Genomic DNA, 16070 nt, shown 5'->3' on the forward strand with positions numbered 1-16070 from the left:
GTCTTGTAGTAGAATCTTATTAAGGTAAGAACAGCCCCAACATAGGGTGGGGAGAGGGGGGTGTTGGGAAGAGAAGGAACAGCACCCAAGGCTCCAGGGCTGAATTTACAGTCTTCCTGTTCTGCATTTGTAGTTATGCTCACTTATTTCATATATCATAATTGCAAGTGGGCAGGCTAGCTATTGACTGCTCCATATTTTGAACTGAGTAGTGACAGTCTTAGTCAAGAAAAAGAGGCTTGATTAAAGCAGTATTGAAAATCTGTTCCTTAAAGTGAGCCCCATAGAGGTTCTAAATGTTATTTCTGAGCATGCTATGTCTTAATGCAAAAGAACACCTATTTATTTTTCTTCCACCTGGTCTCACAAAGTATTTGAAATGACAAAAAAAAAAAAAAAATCGTCCCCCCCCGTCCCCCAAAAGCAGCCAGTATCTTCTGTGGTAAAAAGAAATTAACAAATCAGAGGTTATTTTTTTTCTTCTCATATTAAATGTGAACAGGATTTTAATTGCCATATTTGCTAAATATGTAATTTATGACTGCTTCTTAGTGTAATTAAGTTCTCTGCAATCTCTGGAAATAAGGACACATGTACATGTCAAAGATAACAGGAGTCTTAATGAAACTAGACAATTTTGAGATGCACAGAATGGGTTGGAACCAGGGTTGAGTTGGCTACAGGGAGGCTGATTTAGAGATGTCTTAAGATTAGAGGTCAAACAGATCCTAGGATTCCAGCCACAGGGAGAAGTTTCAGGAGCAGTGAGTCTTTCCAAGGTCAGCTAGATGTGTCTTTGACGCACGAGGCTTGGTGACTGGGGAGTTTGACAGATAATCTGGCAAGCTCAGGTTGTTAGGCAGAGGGCAACTTGGAGGGGATGCCCAGCTACACATTCCAGGGTTCGAAGCCAAGACCCCAGATCTCAGAGGAACTGGGAAGTCAGGAGGCTCCAGGACAAGGTAATGAACGGGACTGAGGGGTGAGGACTAGTACTGGTTGGGGAGGCTTCACTGCCCCCAACCAGAGGTCCAAGAGCTAGGATGCAGGGATGAGGTTTCACCTATGGAGTTACACCCCAGCTTCACACTGTCCTTTCAACTTTTTTTTCTTTCTTAACAACTTGTTTGTTGATTCCTTTGTTTAGGTTTCAACCCCCCCGCCCCCCCCCCCCCCCCCCCCCGCCATGAACATGAGAGAAAGAAAGTTGATCTGGGAGGTGGAAGGCAGGTGTAGACAGAGTGCAGAATCCTAGAGAGATTTTTGATGTCATTAAGTCCAATAGTTTCATTTGACAGATGGGAAAACCGAGGCCTATAGTCTTGGTTACATGTGAATTAAACCTCCACGGTCACATGTCTAGTTCAAGTTGTTCTCAGGTGTCAGCTGGTATAAGAACCACCTAGGGAGTTTAGAAACCAATTCCTTAGTTCTTGGAGATTCTGATTCAGGAGGTCTGCAGCTGGGTTCACGACTCCGCAGTTTCTACAAAGGTCTGAGTGAAGCTGATGCAGGTGGGGCTGGGGCTGGGCTCTGAGGATAATTGATTGGAAGGCTTCCTTTCCTCCTCACAGTCTAGTCTGTCTCTCACTAAATCCCATTTTGTTCCAACCTTTCCTGGCCTCCCCAAAGCTGGCCACCATCAGCAGCTCTCTCCCCGTTACCTGGAGCTCTTGTAGCTCCAAGCAAACTGCCCTTATCCCGGTCCCCACTTCCTTCATGCAGATGTTTGGACCTGGTCTGGTGAGGGGGTCAACATCATGCATGAGGAGATGCCAACTGATTTTGACAATTACTCGCCAAGACCGTTTTCTGTTCCAGCCTTGGTCCTACCTAGAGGTTTGCTTGGTGCTCATCGAGGGTGAAGGGTAGAGTCCACCTGTAAGTGGCTGTCTAGTGCACAATGTAAGGAGCACCTGAATCGAGACCACAGGGGCTGTACAGCGTGGGGGGTGGCCCAGCCCGGCGGGGGCCCGCAGAGCAGGCTGACGTAGCAGGAAGCAGGAGAGCGCAGGAGAGTCGGCTGGGGCTCTGTGCTGCAGGCCTCTGGATCCAGCTTTCTGCCCTTCTTCTTGCCCTTCTTAACTGTGCATGACGAAGACTTTTATGAGGTCTAATAATGATATTTTTCAAATACAGCATGGCATTTCTGTTTCAAACTCAATTTGTTCTTAACTAGGTTTCCTATTTTGAGATCTACTTGGACAAAATCAGGGACTTACTCGATGGTGAGTAACCTGAATGCTTGTCCTCTATTTGTTCTTTAACTAAGGTCTAGGGAGGTTGAAGTGATTCACGGCTCTTCTGCTTAAGGAATTAATGAAAGTTCGTAGAGATGTTTTATTGCCTTTACACTATCTGCTTATTCTTAGCCAAGGCTTAAACTTGTGTATGGCAAAGAGATTAGATTTGCCTATCTTCGGTAACAATTTCTCTTTTCCCTTCAAGACAGAATCTTTAACTTTTCTTTTCTCCTCTGCATGTCGTCATTATTTGCAGTGTCCAAGACGAACTTGGCTGTCCATGAAGATAAAAACAGAGTCCCGTACGTAAAGGTATGAGGAAGCCTTGATGATGCAATTGACTTCTCTCCTGTCACTGTCATCATAATGGTTACCAGATATGCCCCGAATATTCCCTATAGAGTGTATGTAGGTGTTTCATCATGTTCCTTATATTTAATATCCATCTGGTTAAAAAACAGACATTTGATTTCTTCAGTCGTATCCCTGTGTGAATATATCACAGATGTCTAATCATATGAGGTAAGTGGAGAAGTGAACAAGTATTTATTAGTCACATGTAGAGGCTTTGCCAGTGGAGATAATTGTGTATACTTTGCAGTGAGAGCAAGCCTATCATAGCATTATGCTGAGAACTTCAAAGTGTCTAATTAAAGTTGGTGGCTAGCATGAAAGGCAAGGCAAAATTTCATCCATTTCTTTTTCTGTCACTGGTGTTCTTTATTTTCTGTTTCTACTGCTGTTGAGTATGCACAGGTACTTAAAAATCTAGGGAAAAGCTGGCATTTCTTTTATGGTTTACTTCTGGGTTTCCTAGGGTTTGCTCAAACTTCTCTTTGATGTAGAACTCAAGCCATAAGCCAGGAGGAAGAGCTGTTGGACCAACATGGCAGCCTTTGGAGAAATGGGAGAATGTTTAGCTGTCTTCAAATAGAGTTGCTTTCCAGTTTTTTGTTTTTTTTTTTACTTTTAATAACCAATTTTTAGATCAGTTTTAGGTTTACAGAAAAATTGAGCAGAAAGTACAGACAGTTCTCATCTACCACCCCCATTCCCTTATTATTACTATCATGCATCTGTGTAGTACATTTGTTATAACTAATGAACCAATATTGATACATAATTACTAACTAAAGTCCATAGTTTACATTAGGGCTACTCCTCATGTTATTTAATTCTACAGGTCTTTTTTTTTTTTTTTTAAAGATTTTATTTATTTGAGAGAGAGAGAGAATGAGAAATAGAAAGCACGAGAGGGAAGAGGGTCAGAGGGAGAAGCAGACTCCCTACTGAGCAGGAAGCCCGATGTGGGACTCGATCCCGGGACTCCAGGATCATGACCTGAGCCGAAGGCAGTCGCTTAACCAACTGAGCGACCCAGGCACCCATAATTCTACAGGTCTTAATAAAAGTGTAATATCATGCATTGTCTATTACAGAATCTTATAGAACAGTAGGAAGAAGATACCAGTTTGTTTGTTTTAAAGATTTTATTTATTTATTTGACAGAGAGAGACACAGTGAGGAAGGGAACACAAGCAGGGGAAGTGGGAGAGGGAGAAGCAGGCTTCCTGTGGAGCAGGGAGCCCGATGCGGGGCTTGATCCCAGGACCCTGGGATCGTGACCTGAGCCGAAGGCAGATGCTTAACAACTGAGCCACCCAGGTGCCCCAGCTTTCTAGTTTCTAATGGTTAACCTGACCTGACTCTTTTCCAGGGGTGTACCGAGCGGTTTGTGTCAAGCCCCGAGGAGGTCATGGATGTGATAGATGAAGGCAAAGCAAACCGACACGTGGCTGTCACAAGTAAGCATGGGGTGGTGTTTCCTCCCCTGTCACTTGGGATATGAATGTCTGCTCACCCACTGGGAGGGGTGGGTAATGAGGTTCCAAGCAAATAATGCCGGGGAAGGCAGTTATGAAGCAGTGGCTCGGAAGCAAGCACACAGGAGTGTGCAGGACGAGAGTGTCTCAGCAGGTCGTGGGAAGCATGCCTTCTGCCATTCAGGGAACTCTCGGGAATACTGGGTGAGGCTCGCTGGGCCCTGGTAGCCCCCTACATCTGGACACTGGGGAAAACCACCAATCAACCAAGGAAAGGGGGTTAAAAGTCAGCTTCTAAATAACCACGTTATTGTTCAGGTTAAAAAAAAATTGCAAGCCAATACATTTTATATGCCAGTCATATGTGTGGAAAGAAACCCCAGTAGATTTCTACCCTGTTTAGAAAAGGACAAGAAAAGCAAGGAGGAGCTCAGGAAGTGGAGCTGGGAGCTTTATTGAAAACCTTCCTATGCCATGTTAATAACAAACACATTCAGGCCAGCTTGTTTACCTTGCAGTTCCTTCCTTGGTGTGCATGCACGTCTCTGGGAAGCAGGTCCTATGTTAGAGCAGCAGAGGTTCCGGTCCCCCATCTTTGGGTTGGCTGTCTCATTCTGAGGGGTATGGACAAATCAGAGGGAGTTCGTAGGAGGAGTTGAGAGAACTAGGGATTTCTAGCTTGGAAGAAAGAAAAACTCTGAGGAGAACATAGGGACAGTGTAATATATTTCTTAACATGTTCAAGGTGCTGACATTAAGAAAGTCGGTTTGCTTTGTATGAACTGCATGCGTAGGCCACCCAAGATTGTCGAAGCTACCAGGAGGCAGGTTTTGACCGACCACAAGAACTCTGCTCCTGATAGCTGCCCCAAGGAAAGCCGGCTACCTGGAGGGGGAGTATTCCCTGTAGGGTATACAAGAGATGGAAGCATTGGTTGGTTGACTGGTCTAGCCTAAGTCTCTTCCACACAAGGCTCTGTGATTCTGTCACCCAGTACCATAATTCTCTACCTTTTCTGTACTTCTGACATCCTATCAGAGGATATTCACACATGCGGCAGATTTCACAGGTGAGCCTAGACTAATGTATACAGTGTAGGTTAAATTCCACGTCTTTCTCTTCTGCTTTTACATACACTTGAAAGAACGTAAGACTGATATTCTTATAGTAATAGCATCTCTCATTTATGAAGAAGTTATTTATTTGAATTTTTAAGCTATTGTTAGTTGTGAATTATTCTCGGCATACTTGACAATCCATTTTGGCCCCTTGGTTCAGAACTGTAGGTGCAGAACATTAATTATTTTTCTTATCATTCTGGTAAGGTGGTTTTTAAAATTACGCATAACAGAACTTACCATTTTAACCATTTTTAAGGGTATAATTCAGTGGCATTAAGTCCACTCATAATGTTGTGCCATCACCACTGTCTGTTTCCAGAATTTAATAACCCCAAAGTTAAACCCCGGCCCATTGAACAATACCTCCCCATACTTCCCTGGTAACCGCTATACTACTTTGTATTCCAGTGAATTGGACAACTCTAGGTATACCTCATAGAAGTGGAGGGGTACAAGTCCTCTTGTGACTGGCTTGTTTCACATAGCGTAATGTCTTCATGTTGTAGCATATGTCAGAATTTCCTTTCTTTTTAAAAATGCTGAATAATATTCTGTTGTAGGTATATATTACACTGTTTGTTCATTCATTCACAGATAGACTTGTGGATACTTGTGTTGCTCCCACCTTCTGGCTATTGTGAATAATGCTGCTATGAACATGGATGTATACATATCTGTAGAAGTTTCTGTTTTCTCTTCTTTTGGGTATATATACAGAGGTGGAATGGCTGGATCATATGTCAACTCTACTTTTAATTTTTTTAGGAACTGCCACATTGTTTTCCATTGTAGTTGCACGCAATTTTACATTCCCACCAACAAGAGTGCATGAGAGTTCCAATTTCTCCACATCCTTGCCGATGCAGAAGTTTCTATTTTTGTTTTTAACAGCCATACTAATGGGTGTGAAGTGTTATCTCATGGTGGTTTCGATTTGCATTTCACTAATGACTAGTGATGTTTGGCATTTTTTCATGTGCTTATTGGCCATTTGTAGGTTGTCTGAAGAAATGTCTGTTCAGGTCCTTTGCTCATTTTATAATTGTTTTTTTTTTCTTGTTGATTTATAGGAGTTCTTTGTATATTCTGGAGCTCAATTCCTTATCAGATATACGATTTGTGAATATTTTCTCTCATTCTGTGGGTTGCCTTTTCATTCTGTTGATGCTGTCCTTTCATGCATTAAAGTTTTTAATTTTGATAAAGTCCAATATATCTGTTTTTTACTGTTGTTGCTTCTGGTTTTGGTATTATTTCCAAGAAATTATTGCCAAATCCAATGTTATGACGTTTTTCCCCTATGTTTTCTTCCAGGTTTTATTGTTTTAGCTTTTACATTTAGGTTTTTGATTGCTTTTGAGTTAGTATATGGCCTAGGTAAGAGTCCAACTTCATTGTTTTTGCATGGGGATATACAGTATTCAGTTTGGTAAAGAGACTTGTTTTCCCATCAAATGGTCTTGACACTCTTGTTGAAAATTATTTTACCATTTTATGTGAGGGTTTATTTCTGGGCTCTCATTTGTCCCTCTCTATGTTTGCCATTATGCCAATGCCACACTGTCTCATTATTGTAGCTCTGTAGTAAGTTTTGGAATCAGTAAGTGTGAGACCTCCAATGTTGTTCTTTTTCAAGATTGTTTTGTCTATTCGGGGTTCCTTGAGATTCCTTATGAATTTTAGGATGGACTTTTCTATTTCTGCAGAAAAACATGACTAGGATCTTGATACTGATTGCATTAAATCTCTAGATCGCTTTTGGTAGTATTGCCATTTTCACGATGTGAAGTCTTCTGATCCATAGACAAGGAATGTCTTTCAATTTATAGGTATCTTCTTACATTTTGTAGTTTTTATTCTTTTAAAATTTTTTAGAGGATTTTATTTATTTATTTTTTAAGTAATCTCTACACCCAACATGGGGCTTGAACTTATAACCCTGAGGTCAAGAGTCACATATTCTACTGACTGAGCCAGCTAGGCACCCCTCATTTTGTAGTTTTTAATGTACATGTCTTTTCCTTCCTTGGTTAAGTCTGTTCCTAAGTATCTTACCCTTTTTGTTGATATTTTATTTTATTTTATTTATTTTAGAGAGAGGGAGAGAGTGCGTGAGTCGGGGTGGGGGCAGAGAAAGAATCCCAAGCAGGCTCCATGCCCAGTATGGAGACCGACGCCAGGCTCGATCTTATGACCCTGAGATCATGGCCTGAGCCAAAATCAAGAGTTGGATGTTTAACAGACTGAGCCACCCAGGTGTATCTCTTTTTGTTATATTTTAAATGGAATTATTTTCGTTTCAGATTGTTTATTGTTAGTATATAGAAATGCAACTGATTTTTACATATTGCTTTTGTATCCTGCAACTTTGCTGAATTCATTTATTAATTCCTACATAATTTTTGTGGAATCTTTAACTTTTTCCCCCATATATTCTGGAAAGATTTTTTTGGGGGGCCACCAGAGGAAGCAGCTTTTATTCACAAGTTATCTCCAGAAACCAAAAAGATTATGTACCTCCTTTCAGCACCTCCTATCCTTCCTGGAATTCTCGTTGCTCCACCTGGGGAAGGGAAGAGATATAAATTGCTTTTTGGTTTTCCAGAGCCCCAGTCTTTCCCCTCCCTCTGTAGTCTTAGAAATTCAGTAGCAATACTGTTGTTTATTTTTTCAGCATGCCTGAAGCAGCTACTTAGTAACAGTTATGGGTGAAGGGGTGGGGAAGTAGTTGGATGATTAAGAGTGATGCACAGAAAACAGGAACATAGCCTATCAGAGGCCCTTCTGTCTTGCCTCAGTGGCTTGATCCTTCATTGGTTGCATTTCTCTTTACACTGGATCACACACCTTTCTGAATCAGATTGGGAATTTCCACTACCAGCCATGGAGTCAGCCCCAGAGCCATGAGATGAGCTAGTCCAAACTTGGGCACATTCCTGGCCCACAAAGGCTTAAAGGGCTCGGTCAGGCATATTTTGCCACCCCTTATACATCTTTGCTGTTTTTCCATTGAGTTCAGGGGCTGTAATTTTTGGAGCCGTGGTAGGATATGTGATAGGAATGTCAAACTTCATGTCAGACTCATAGTTCAGGAGGTCATGGATGCACCAGCATTTTCCAAAACACTGAGTCCCTTCCTTGTTGGACTCCGGTTGGAATCAATCATTGTCTGCATTCTTGTTGTTTTCCACATACCAGATAAGAGACTGATATTCCTCTTTGAGTCCTGTACCCCAACTCATGATCTTGAGGTCCAGTATTAGTCTTCAGCCATCTTGGACAAGGGTGCCTGAAAAATTGGTTTTAAGAAATGATTGCTAGTGGGGGTTGACGAAGACTATCCCTGGAATCTCTGCTTGCCTAGTTAACAGAGACCAGGGTCCAAAATGATTTCTATTTCTATTTTTTTTTAAAGATTTTATTTATTTATTTGACAGAGAAAGAGATAGCGAGAGCAGGAACACAAGCAGGGGGAGTGGGAGAGGGAGAAGCAGGCTTCCCTCTGAGTAGGGAGCCCGATGTGGGGCTCGATCCCAGGACCCTCGGACCATGACCTGAGCCGAAGGCAGGTGCTTAACCGACTGAGCCACCCAGGCGCCCCCAAAAAGATTTCTATTTCTAGTACTCAGTACTAGTGAAGCATATTTAATCTTTGAGAACTTCTACGTGCCTAGTATGGGTTATAGAACTCTAAGGAAAAAAAGTCTTAAATCTTAAGGTCATAATCCTTCCTTAAGAAAGCTTGTGATATTACGGATAAGGCAAGGCTTACACACATGACGAAGACGGAATACACTGGGTCCTAACCGCGATGACAAAGGCTGAGGGACTAAAGGTGAGGGGGGAGGAAGCTGTGAGCTCTTTGTTCTTTTTTTTTTTTTTAAAGATTGTATTTATTTGAGGGAGAGAGCACGAGTGTGAGAGCACAAGCAAGGGGGTGGCAGAGGGAGAAGGAGAAGCAGACTCCCCTCGGAGCAGGGAGCCTGACACGGGGCTGGATTGCAGGATCCTGAGATCATGACCTGAGCTGAAGGCCGATGCTTAACCTACTGAGCCACCCAGATGCTCCAGCTGTGAGCTCTGTGAGGCCGAGGGTCCATGGGGGCTTCAGGCAAAGCTAGAGAATCTGTTCTCTTGAACCATCCACTAAGATTCTTAATTTCCTTGCCATGTGAAGATACTTTAAATCTCTCTTGTCTTTTTAAAAGAAACCGTGGTCTCAGATACTTTTTAAAATTGGCTGGACTTTATTTATTTATTTATTTTTTTAAGATTTTTATTTATTTATTTGAGAGAGAGAGCACGAGAGGGAAGAGGGTCAGAGGGAGAAGCAGACTCCCCGCCGAGCAAGGAGCCCGATGTGGGACTCGATCCTGGGACTCCAGGATCATGACCCGAGCCGAAGGCAGTCACTTAACCAACTGAGCCACCCAGGCGCCCCAAAATTGGCTGGACTTTAAAAAATGGAGCTGTTGAGCATGATTTGTTGTGCTTTTTAAATGAGAGGCTTGCTACCTAAACTTCTTATTCTTTGCAGAGCAGTAAACTATTTTCCTTTTCAGACATGAATGAACACAGCTCTAGAAGTCACAGTATCTTCCTGATTAATATTAAACAAGAGAATGTAGAGACCGAAAAAAAGCTCAGTGGGAAGCTTTATCTAGTTGATTTGGCTGGGAGCGAAAAGGTAATTGGTTCCTTATTTGTATTATGTATAATTTTCCCTGTTATTTGCTTCAGTGTGCAATGGTATAATTTTTATACCCTTTCTATTCCCTGGTTTTAAAGAGCTTTTAAAGTTTCTGGTATTGTGCCAAACTGCTATTAAATTTCACCTTCGTTTCCCTGCTCTCTTTTCTGGTCCTGAAGTCACAGGAGGTGCTTTGAATGCCAGCTCGGATTTATGCTTAATAGGCCCCAATTGATGACATTAGGCAAGTGCTCGTGTGTGCTTAGCCCGGTAGAGGCAGTTTTGCACATGGCGGAGGGACATGACCTTCTGTGGAAAGGGAAGATCCCCGTGTTGCACCGGATTCAAATAGGCCAAAAACGGACTTTGCCATTGGACCGTGGCAGTCCTGCCCCTGCACGTTTGTTTGCTGATAGAAGATCTGGAACCTGGGGCTGTCCCTGCATTCTCTGCTTCTCTCTGCAATGGGTGTGGTCTGACAGGGCCTTACGTGGGCAGCCTCCCACTTCCTTCAGGCCACACACCAGGCGGGTAGCCAGGGGTGTGGCCCAAAGCCCTCTCCCTTCTCTCTCTGGTTTTGTCAGGGCTCTCTTTTGGCATCTGTCCCATGCTCTCCTAGGCACTGGCTGAGGTCATACTCTAGACCAAACAGGCTCCCCAGAACCTTCTACCTGTTCCCTCCTAGCCTCACCTCCATAGCACACTGCTAGAGGAAGCTGCCACACCCTGCCTGGGGGCACTGCTCCCCTCGGGCGACCTCATAGAGCAAGTCCCTGTGCACAATACCATGTGGCCTCCGTCATCGCTGACAGTGCTGACTGTCCCCAGGGGCCAGCCCTGAGGCTCGGCCAGTCTCCTGAGCTGTGCAATTGATCCCCACTTACTGCACCCCACCGCTGGGTTGCTACACGCCACATTATGGCCACTAACATCCATGTAAGTAATGGCTACTTGAAATGTTCTCCTGTACACATCTGTAAAGCCATGAGCGCAGTCATGTGGATGTTCCTGGAAGATTATCTGGTTGGGAATCTAAAATTTTACTGGTACAACCTTGTAACTTTAATGAAATAGACATGCACCAGAATAGGAAGACGGAGCAGCATCGTTTAGTTCTAGACTGAACGTTGGCCATCAGGCTGTGCTTTGCTGCCGCAACAGCTGTGTGGGTCTGGAGAAAGAGCCCAGTGGCCCCTTGTTCTTCCCGAGTTTGCTCTCTTTCCCTTCTGAGCACAGAGGGAGTGTTTGGGGCTGGAAACAGCTCAGTGCTGCCAGTTGAGTGTGGAGGCCTGTCCTCTGCAGTGTCAGTGGTTATTGCTTATGATATTTGTGGGGCACTTTAAAGTTGCGGGCCTGTACCTTGTTTCTTTCACTCCCATCTGTCTTCCTTTGCCCTAGATGTGTCCACATGAATGTGTCAGTCAGTGTGATCTATTAGAACGAACTCTGGGCTTTAATCCCCAACTCCCCTAAATGGTTCTCTTGCCTTGGGCTGGCAGTTTGACATCTCTGGAGCTCAAAGTTTCCTTGTCTGTGGAAATGGAAGGCAGTTGTACCTGTCTTGCATATTTCGTGGAGTTCAGATGCTCAGATAGGAAAGCACCTTAAACCACCCCGTGTGAATAGGCTGTTATGGGTGACCCGTCAGCTGTATTGTTTCTCTGTCTGCAGTGGTGTCTATACACACCCAATTCTCAGAGAGATGAGTATCTATCGTGTTTGAAAACACTGCCCCCCCGCACATGCATTTGTTTCTATCCCTCAGAGTCTCTCCTTTATCCCTCATGACCGTCAGTCTTGGTGCAGTTTGTGGTCAGTTCCCTGCCGTCCTGTCTTCAGAGCGGAGCTGCTCTTCCTGCATTGTTTGTCCAGCCAGCTGGGCTGGGGAGCATGTTGGCTTCCCTTTCTCCTTAGCATCTGTAAACTGCTCTCTACCTAGAGCAGAGACTGTCAATAGCAAATTGCCAGGAATAACACAGCAGAGGAGGAACCGTACGTGGTTCCCCTGGCTGCAGAGAAGAGACAAGTCCACAATGTAATATACACTTTCTTGACTTTGTGATGCCCCCAAGTATCTTTCCTTTTGGATGGTCATTCCCTTTTTCCTTGCTAGCAGAGTCAGTAAGGCAGGGAACAGAGAGTCTGGACAACCCCCCACCACCTCTTGTCCTTTGCCTGAAGGTGGAGCTCATAAGGTACACTTCCCCAAAATGTCCATTCATCGTGGCCAGGACAGTGTTTTCGCATCACGCTTGCCCCTGGGCTCTCTCCGGCAAGGAGGCCGTGGCTCAGGCTGGCAGGGCCCCAGCCTTTCGGTAGTGACAGCACTCTTGGAGCCTGGTTTCCCTAGATGGATGTCCCCCAGGGAAGCATCTGCAGCTCCACCACTGGAAGCATTTCAGCCATTCCCCTAAAACCTAATTGAGAGGAAAATGACAACAAGACAGAACAAATCCCCAGCCTCAGGCACAAGGGGAGGTTTGATCAACATGATTCTTACTTACTTTTATTTTTTCTTGCGTTCCAGGAGGATTCACATCCGCCTCCCTCAATCCCCAGCCCTGCGCCCTCCTGTGAATTGGAATTTTCTACTCTGTGCTTTTGCTGTCCTGTGCAGCTCACTGCTTTCTCTTCTCTCTGGTAGGTCAGCAAGACCGGTGCCGAGGGGGCTGTTCTCGATGAAGCTAAAAATATCAATAAATCTTTGTCTGCTCTTGGAAATGTGATCTCTGCCTTGGCAGAAGGGACAGTAAGTGATCCTATCTCCCTCTATTAAATGATATTATGAGAAGTCACTATTTGGGTCTGTGTCCTCTCTTTGCCACATACCCCAGAGATTAGTTTGTTTTTCTTTGGAAAGGAGCAGAGGGAATCCTGGCTGTAGACATCCTACTTGCTGGGAGATCTAGTCCATTAAAATGTATGAATGGTGATGCTAATTTCCTATGACCCAGGTCCCAGACTGGACTGGGCACTCTAAACGTTGGCCAAATCCAAAGGCTGGGCAACAAATTCTTATTTTACACATGTTTCTAAGCCCAGTGTCCCCATCGCTAACTTGCTTGTGTTTTCTCTGTGAATGGACAATGGCTGTAATAGCCAATACTGTTTTTTTTTCCTAAATAGAAAACACACGTGCCATACCGGGACAGCAAGATGACTCGGATTCTTCAGGACTCTCTGGGTGGGAACTGTAGAACCACCATTGTTATTTGCTGTTCTCCCTCTGTCTTCAATGAGGCTGAGACCAAGTCAACACTGATGTTTGGGCAAAGGTGGGTGTGGTCTCCCGCTCCCATCTGAGTGAATTGGGGAGGGGCTAGTGTCCTCGAGGAGTAGAAGGAGGAGCAAGCAGTCCCTTACGAAATTGCAGCTAGCAGGTGTTGCTTGTAAACTTGAGGCATCGTTGACCAAGGCCAAAAGAATGTTTTAAAAGAATCCCCAGATATATGCCAATCAGAGGTATGATATTTTTTAAAAAATGCTCAGACTTATTATAGATGTGACTGCTGGTAATTCAGTGGAGTGTTGCTTTTGTTCTTCACGGAATTAAGTCTTATTCTTGGGTTCACAGGATTTCAAGTGTGTACAGCTCAAGACTGATAGCTACCTTTAATTCCAATATTTGGGAACCATTACAGAGTTGTTAATAGAAAAACCAGAAACTTGGATGAATATAGAGTAGTTGCATAAATATAAAAGGAGGGGCGAAGGAAATCCTCATACGCACCCTGGGAGTGGGAGGTACACTGTGGGTACTGAGCAGAGGGCACAGTGGCGGCCATCTTCCCACCTTTGGGAATGTCTGAATGAGATTTCCGGGATCTCGGAGAACTAACAGGTGGGCAGCAGGACAGTGTGGTAATCCCAAGACAACATTCACGTGCGTGGGTTAGTGCAGGCCTTCCTGCCCCATCCTGCCCAGCACCCCCTGCTGCCCAGAGCCCGCCTCCTTCAGCCACGGCCCCTTGGTGCCAGTTCAGTATGTGGGTTCCAGTGCCACCATGCTGTTCAATTCTGAACAGTTGTGCAGTCTTCAGAGAAGTCACCAGTTCTCTATGCGCTTCACCTGCCTTATTTGTAAACGGATGCACAAAGCTCTCCCCCTGCCTTCCTCCTGGGAGTGTGTTGTGTGGTCATGCTTGAGAAACAGGTTAAGATGTCTAGAGAAAGGACAGATGGGGGTGGGCAGGCCACATGGGAAATTGTTAGGGCTTATTTAAACCGCATTAAACCCCAGCCATTTCCTGAGCCCACAGCAGAATATAGAATTACGCAGTCATGGCACCTGTGGGATGTCTAAATAAATAATAATTACATTGAACTATTGTAGAACTAATCTATCTTTTAAACTGGATTTGGGTCCTTTACTTCTCAGATCACTTCCTCTAGTAGTCAAATGCTTAGGTCATTGGATTGCTGGAGGATAACGCCTACTTTTCTCAAGGGTCATGGGTTACCTATAAACCAGCATCTGCTTATGGGAAACACAGAATACTGGGGTGATCAGCTTGCCTGTCCTGTCTCTCCTGGTTTCTTCATCTTAAGCTTTAAGATTTTTTTTTCCAAAGACATGTTTGAGCAAACCAGCACCAAATGCATTTATGGAGGAAACATCTCTTTAAAAAAAATTTCTGACTTGCTAAGTAAAACTAATCTGAATCTTTGCAAGCCAGGGCTGTCCTGGGGCGTGGGCTGTCTGTCTCAAGGCTGCTGCTGTGAGTGGGCATTTGCAGCTGTCTAGAGGAAAAGTCTCAGTGTAAGTCCAAATGATTAACTTCTTTCTTCTGACCTTAGTGAGGCAATCGTCAGCATTGTCATGATCGCTAGGGCCCAGCACGTGCTGGGAGTGGCAAATCCTTGTAGCAGTTCCTATCTCAGTGTGTACAGAAGATGACATTGAGGCTTGGACTCAAAGCTGTTAGGTGCTGCACATGAGCCCACATAGCCAGTAAATGACTAAACGTGTAGGGGACTGTAGTATTTGACCCACAGCTTCTTCTATGCAGGCTGCTTGATCAGGATCCTCGATGTGCTCGGGCCTCTGGGTCAGTTCCAGTTTTGAAGCCAAGTTCTGCTACCGATCCATTCCTCTCTCCTGTTTACTTCTCTCCGAGCCTCTCTGTCCTCGCCCGTAGGGAGAACTCGAATGCCTACTTCTGAGAATTGTTGGGAGGATTAATGAGTTGCTTCAGCTTTGACTGAGCACAGGGGCGGGCTGGCATGTGGTAGGGTGTTCATAGGTTGCAGGTTTCCCTTTGCCTCCCTCTTCAACAGTGTGCAGGCTGGGAAAGTCCCAGAACAGATGGGACCTGCATGGAGTGGAATGGAATGTATGGGATAGACTGGGGGAGCAGGGACCGGACTGAGTGACGTAAAGTAAGAAGGAAGTTTCTAGAATGAAAGACTAAAGAAATACTGATGCTAATTTGGGGTTCCAGGAAGTAAAAATAAAGTGTCAATTATCTTTCCAACTGGAATAGGTTGGTCTGCCATCTTTTATCAGAGTCATCTGGATACTAGGCTCCATGAAGGTAGGAACGGGGGTTGTCATCCGCGTCAGTCATCCCAACAAGCATCCAGCACAACTAGTATACGGTAGATGGTCATTTCATAAATGCTTATTGAATGAGTGAACAGATGAGTCAAATGCTTGTTGCGTAGGATTCCTTAGAACATTAGGGCAGGTGTTGAACTGTGACACCATTATGTCCAGAAGTTTGGTTAGGTTTAGATCTGGTGTGTTTTCCAGCTCTATAATTAGAAAGGTGTGAGGTTTGGTTCCTCTCCCTCTATCCCTTAGTTAGTTAATGGATTCTTCAAGGACATCTAACTTCTCTATGGGGCCCATACCTGCTTTATTGTTAAATGTACGCATTAAACCCAATTACACAGCAGACACGAGTCTGAACATCGGATTAGACATGGTATCTGATAGCTAATGAGATTAAGCACTTTGAACTCAGAAAAGACTGCTGGGCACATCTCAAATTCAGTGTAACGAGTGTTTATTATGCTCTTGTTGCAGGGGTGGCCAGACCTTAGGGCTGTACGAGGTTTCTTCGTTATTCCCATGTGGTTCTTTCAAGGACATGAAATCAGTCCATGTTTGTTGCTAGGCTATTTTACTGTATTAATGCCCTGAATGAAACAAAAGTATGTCTTTTGAAGCAGTAGAAACATGATAGAGTC

At 44.3% G+C, this 16070-nt stretch overlaps 1 protein-coding gene across 2 annotated transcripts in view; it reads left to right on the top strand.

Moving 5' to 3' along the window:
* KIF5C (kinesin family member 5C) overlaps positions 1-16070 on the top strand; it is a 147908-nt gene that overhangs the window by 63913 nt on the left and 67925 nt on the right. For both annotated transcript variants that reach the window (XM_027589084.2, XM_027589085.2), the window contains exons 5-10: positions 2180-2228; positions 2500-2555; positions 3961-4048; positions 9751-9875; positions 12523-12627; positions 13005-13153. In XM_027589084.2, the coding sequence (XP_027444885.1) occupies positions 2180-2228; positions 2500-2555; positions 3961-4048; positions 9751-9875; positions 12523-12627; positions 13005-13153 (572 nt within the window). The remainder of the gene's footprint in view (positions 1-2179; positions 2229-2499; positions 2556-3960; positions 4049-9750; positions 9876-12522; positions 12628-13004; positions 13154-16070) is intronic.

This window comes from Zalophus californianus, chromosome 3 (assembly GCF_009762305.2).
Source record: "Zalophus californianus isolate mZalCal1 chromosome 3, mZalCal1.pri.v2, whole genome shotgun sequence".
Lineage (NCBI taxonomy): Eukaryota > Metazoa > Chordata > Mammalia > Carnivora > Otariidae > Zalophus > Zalophus californianus.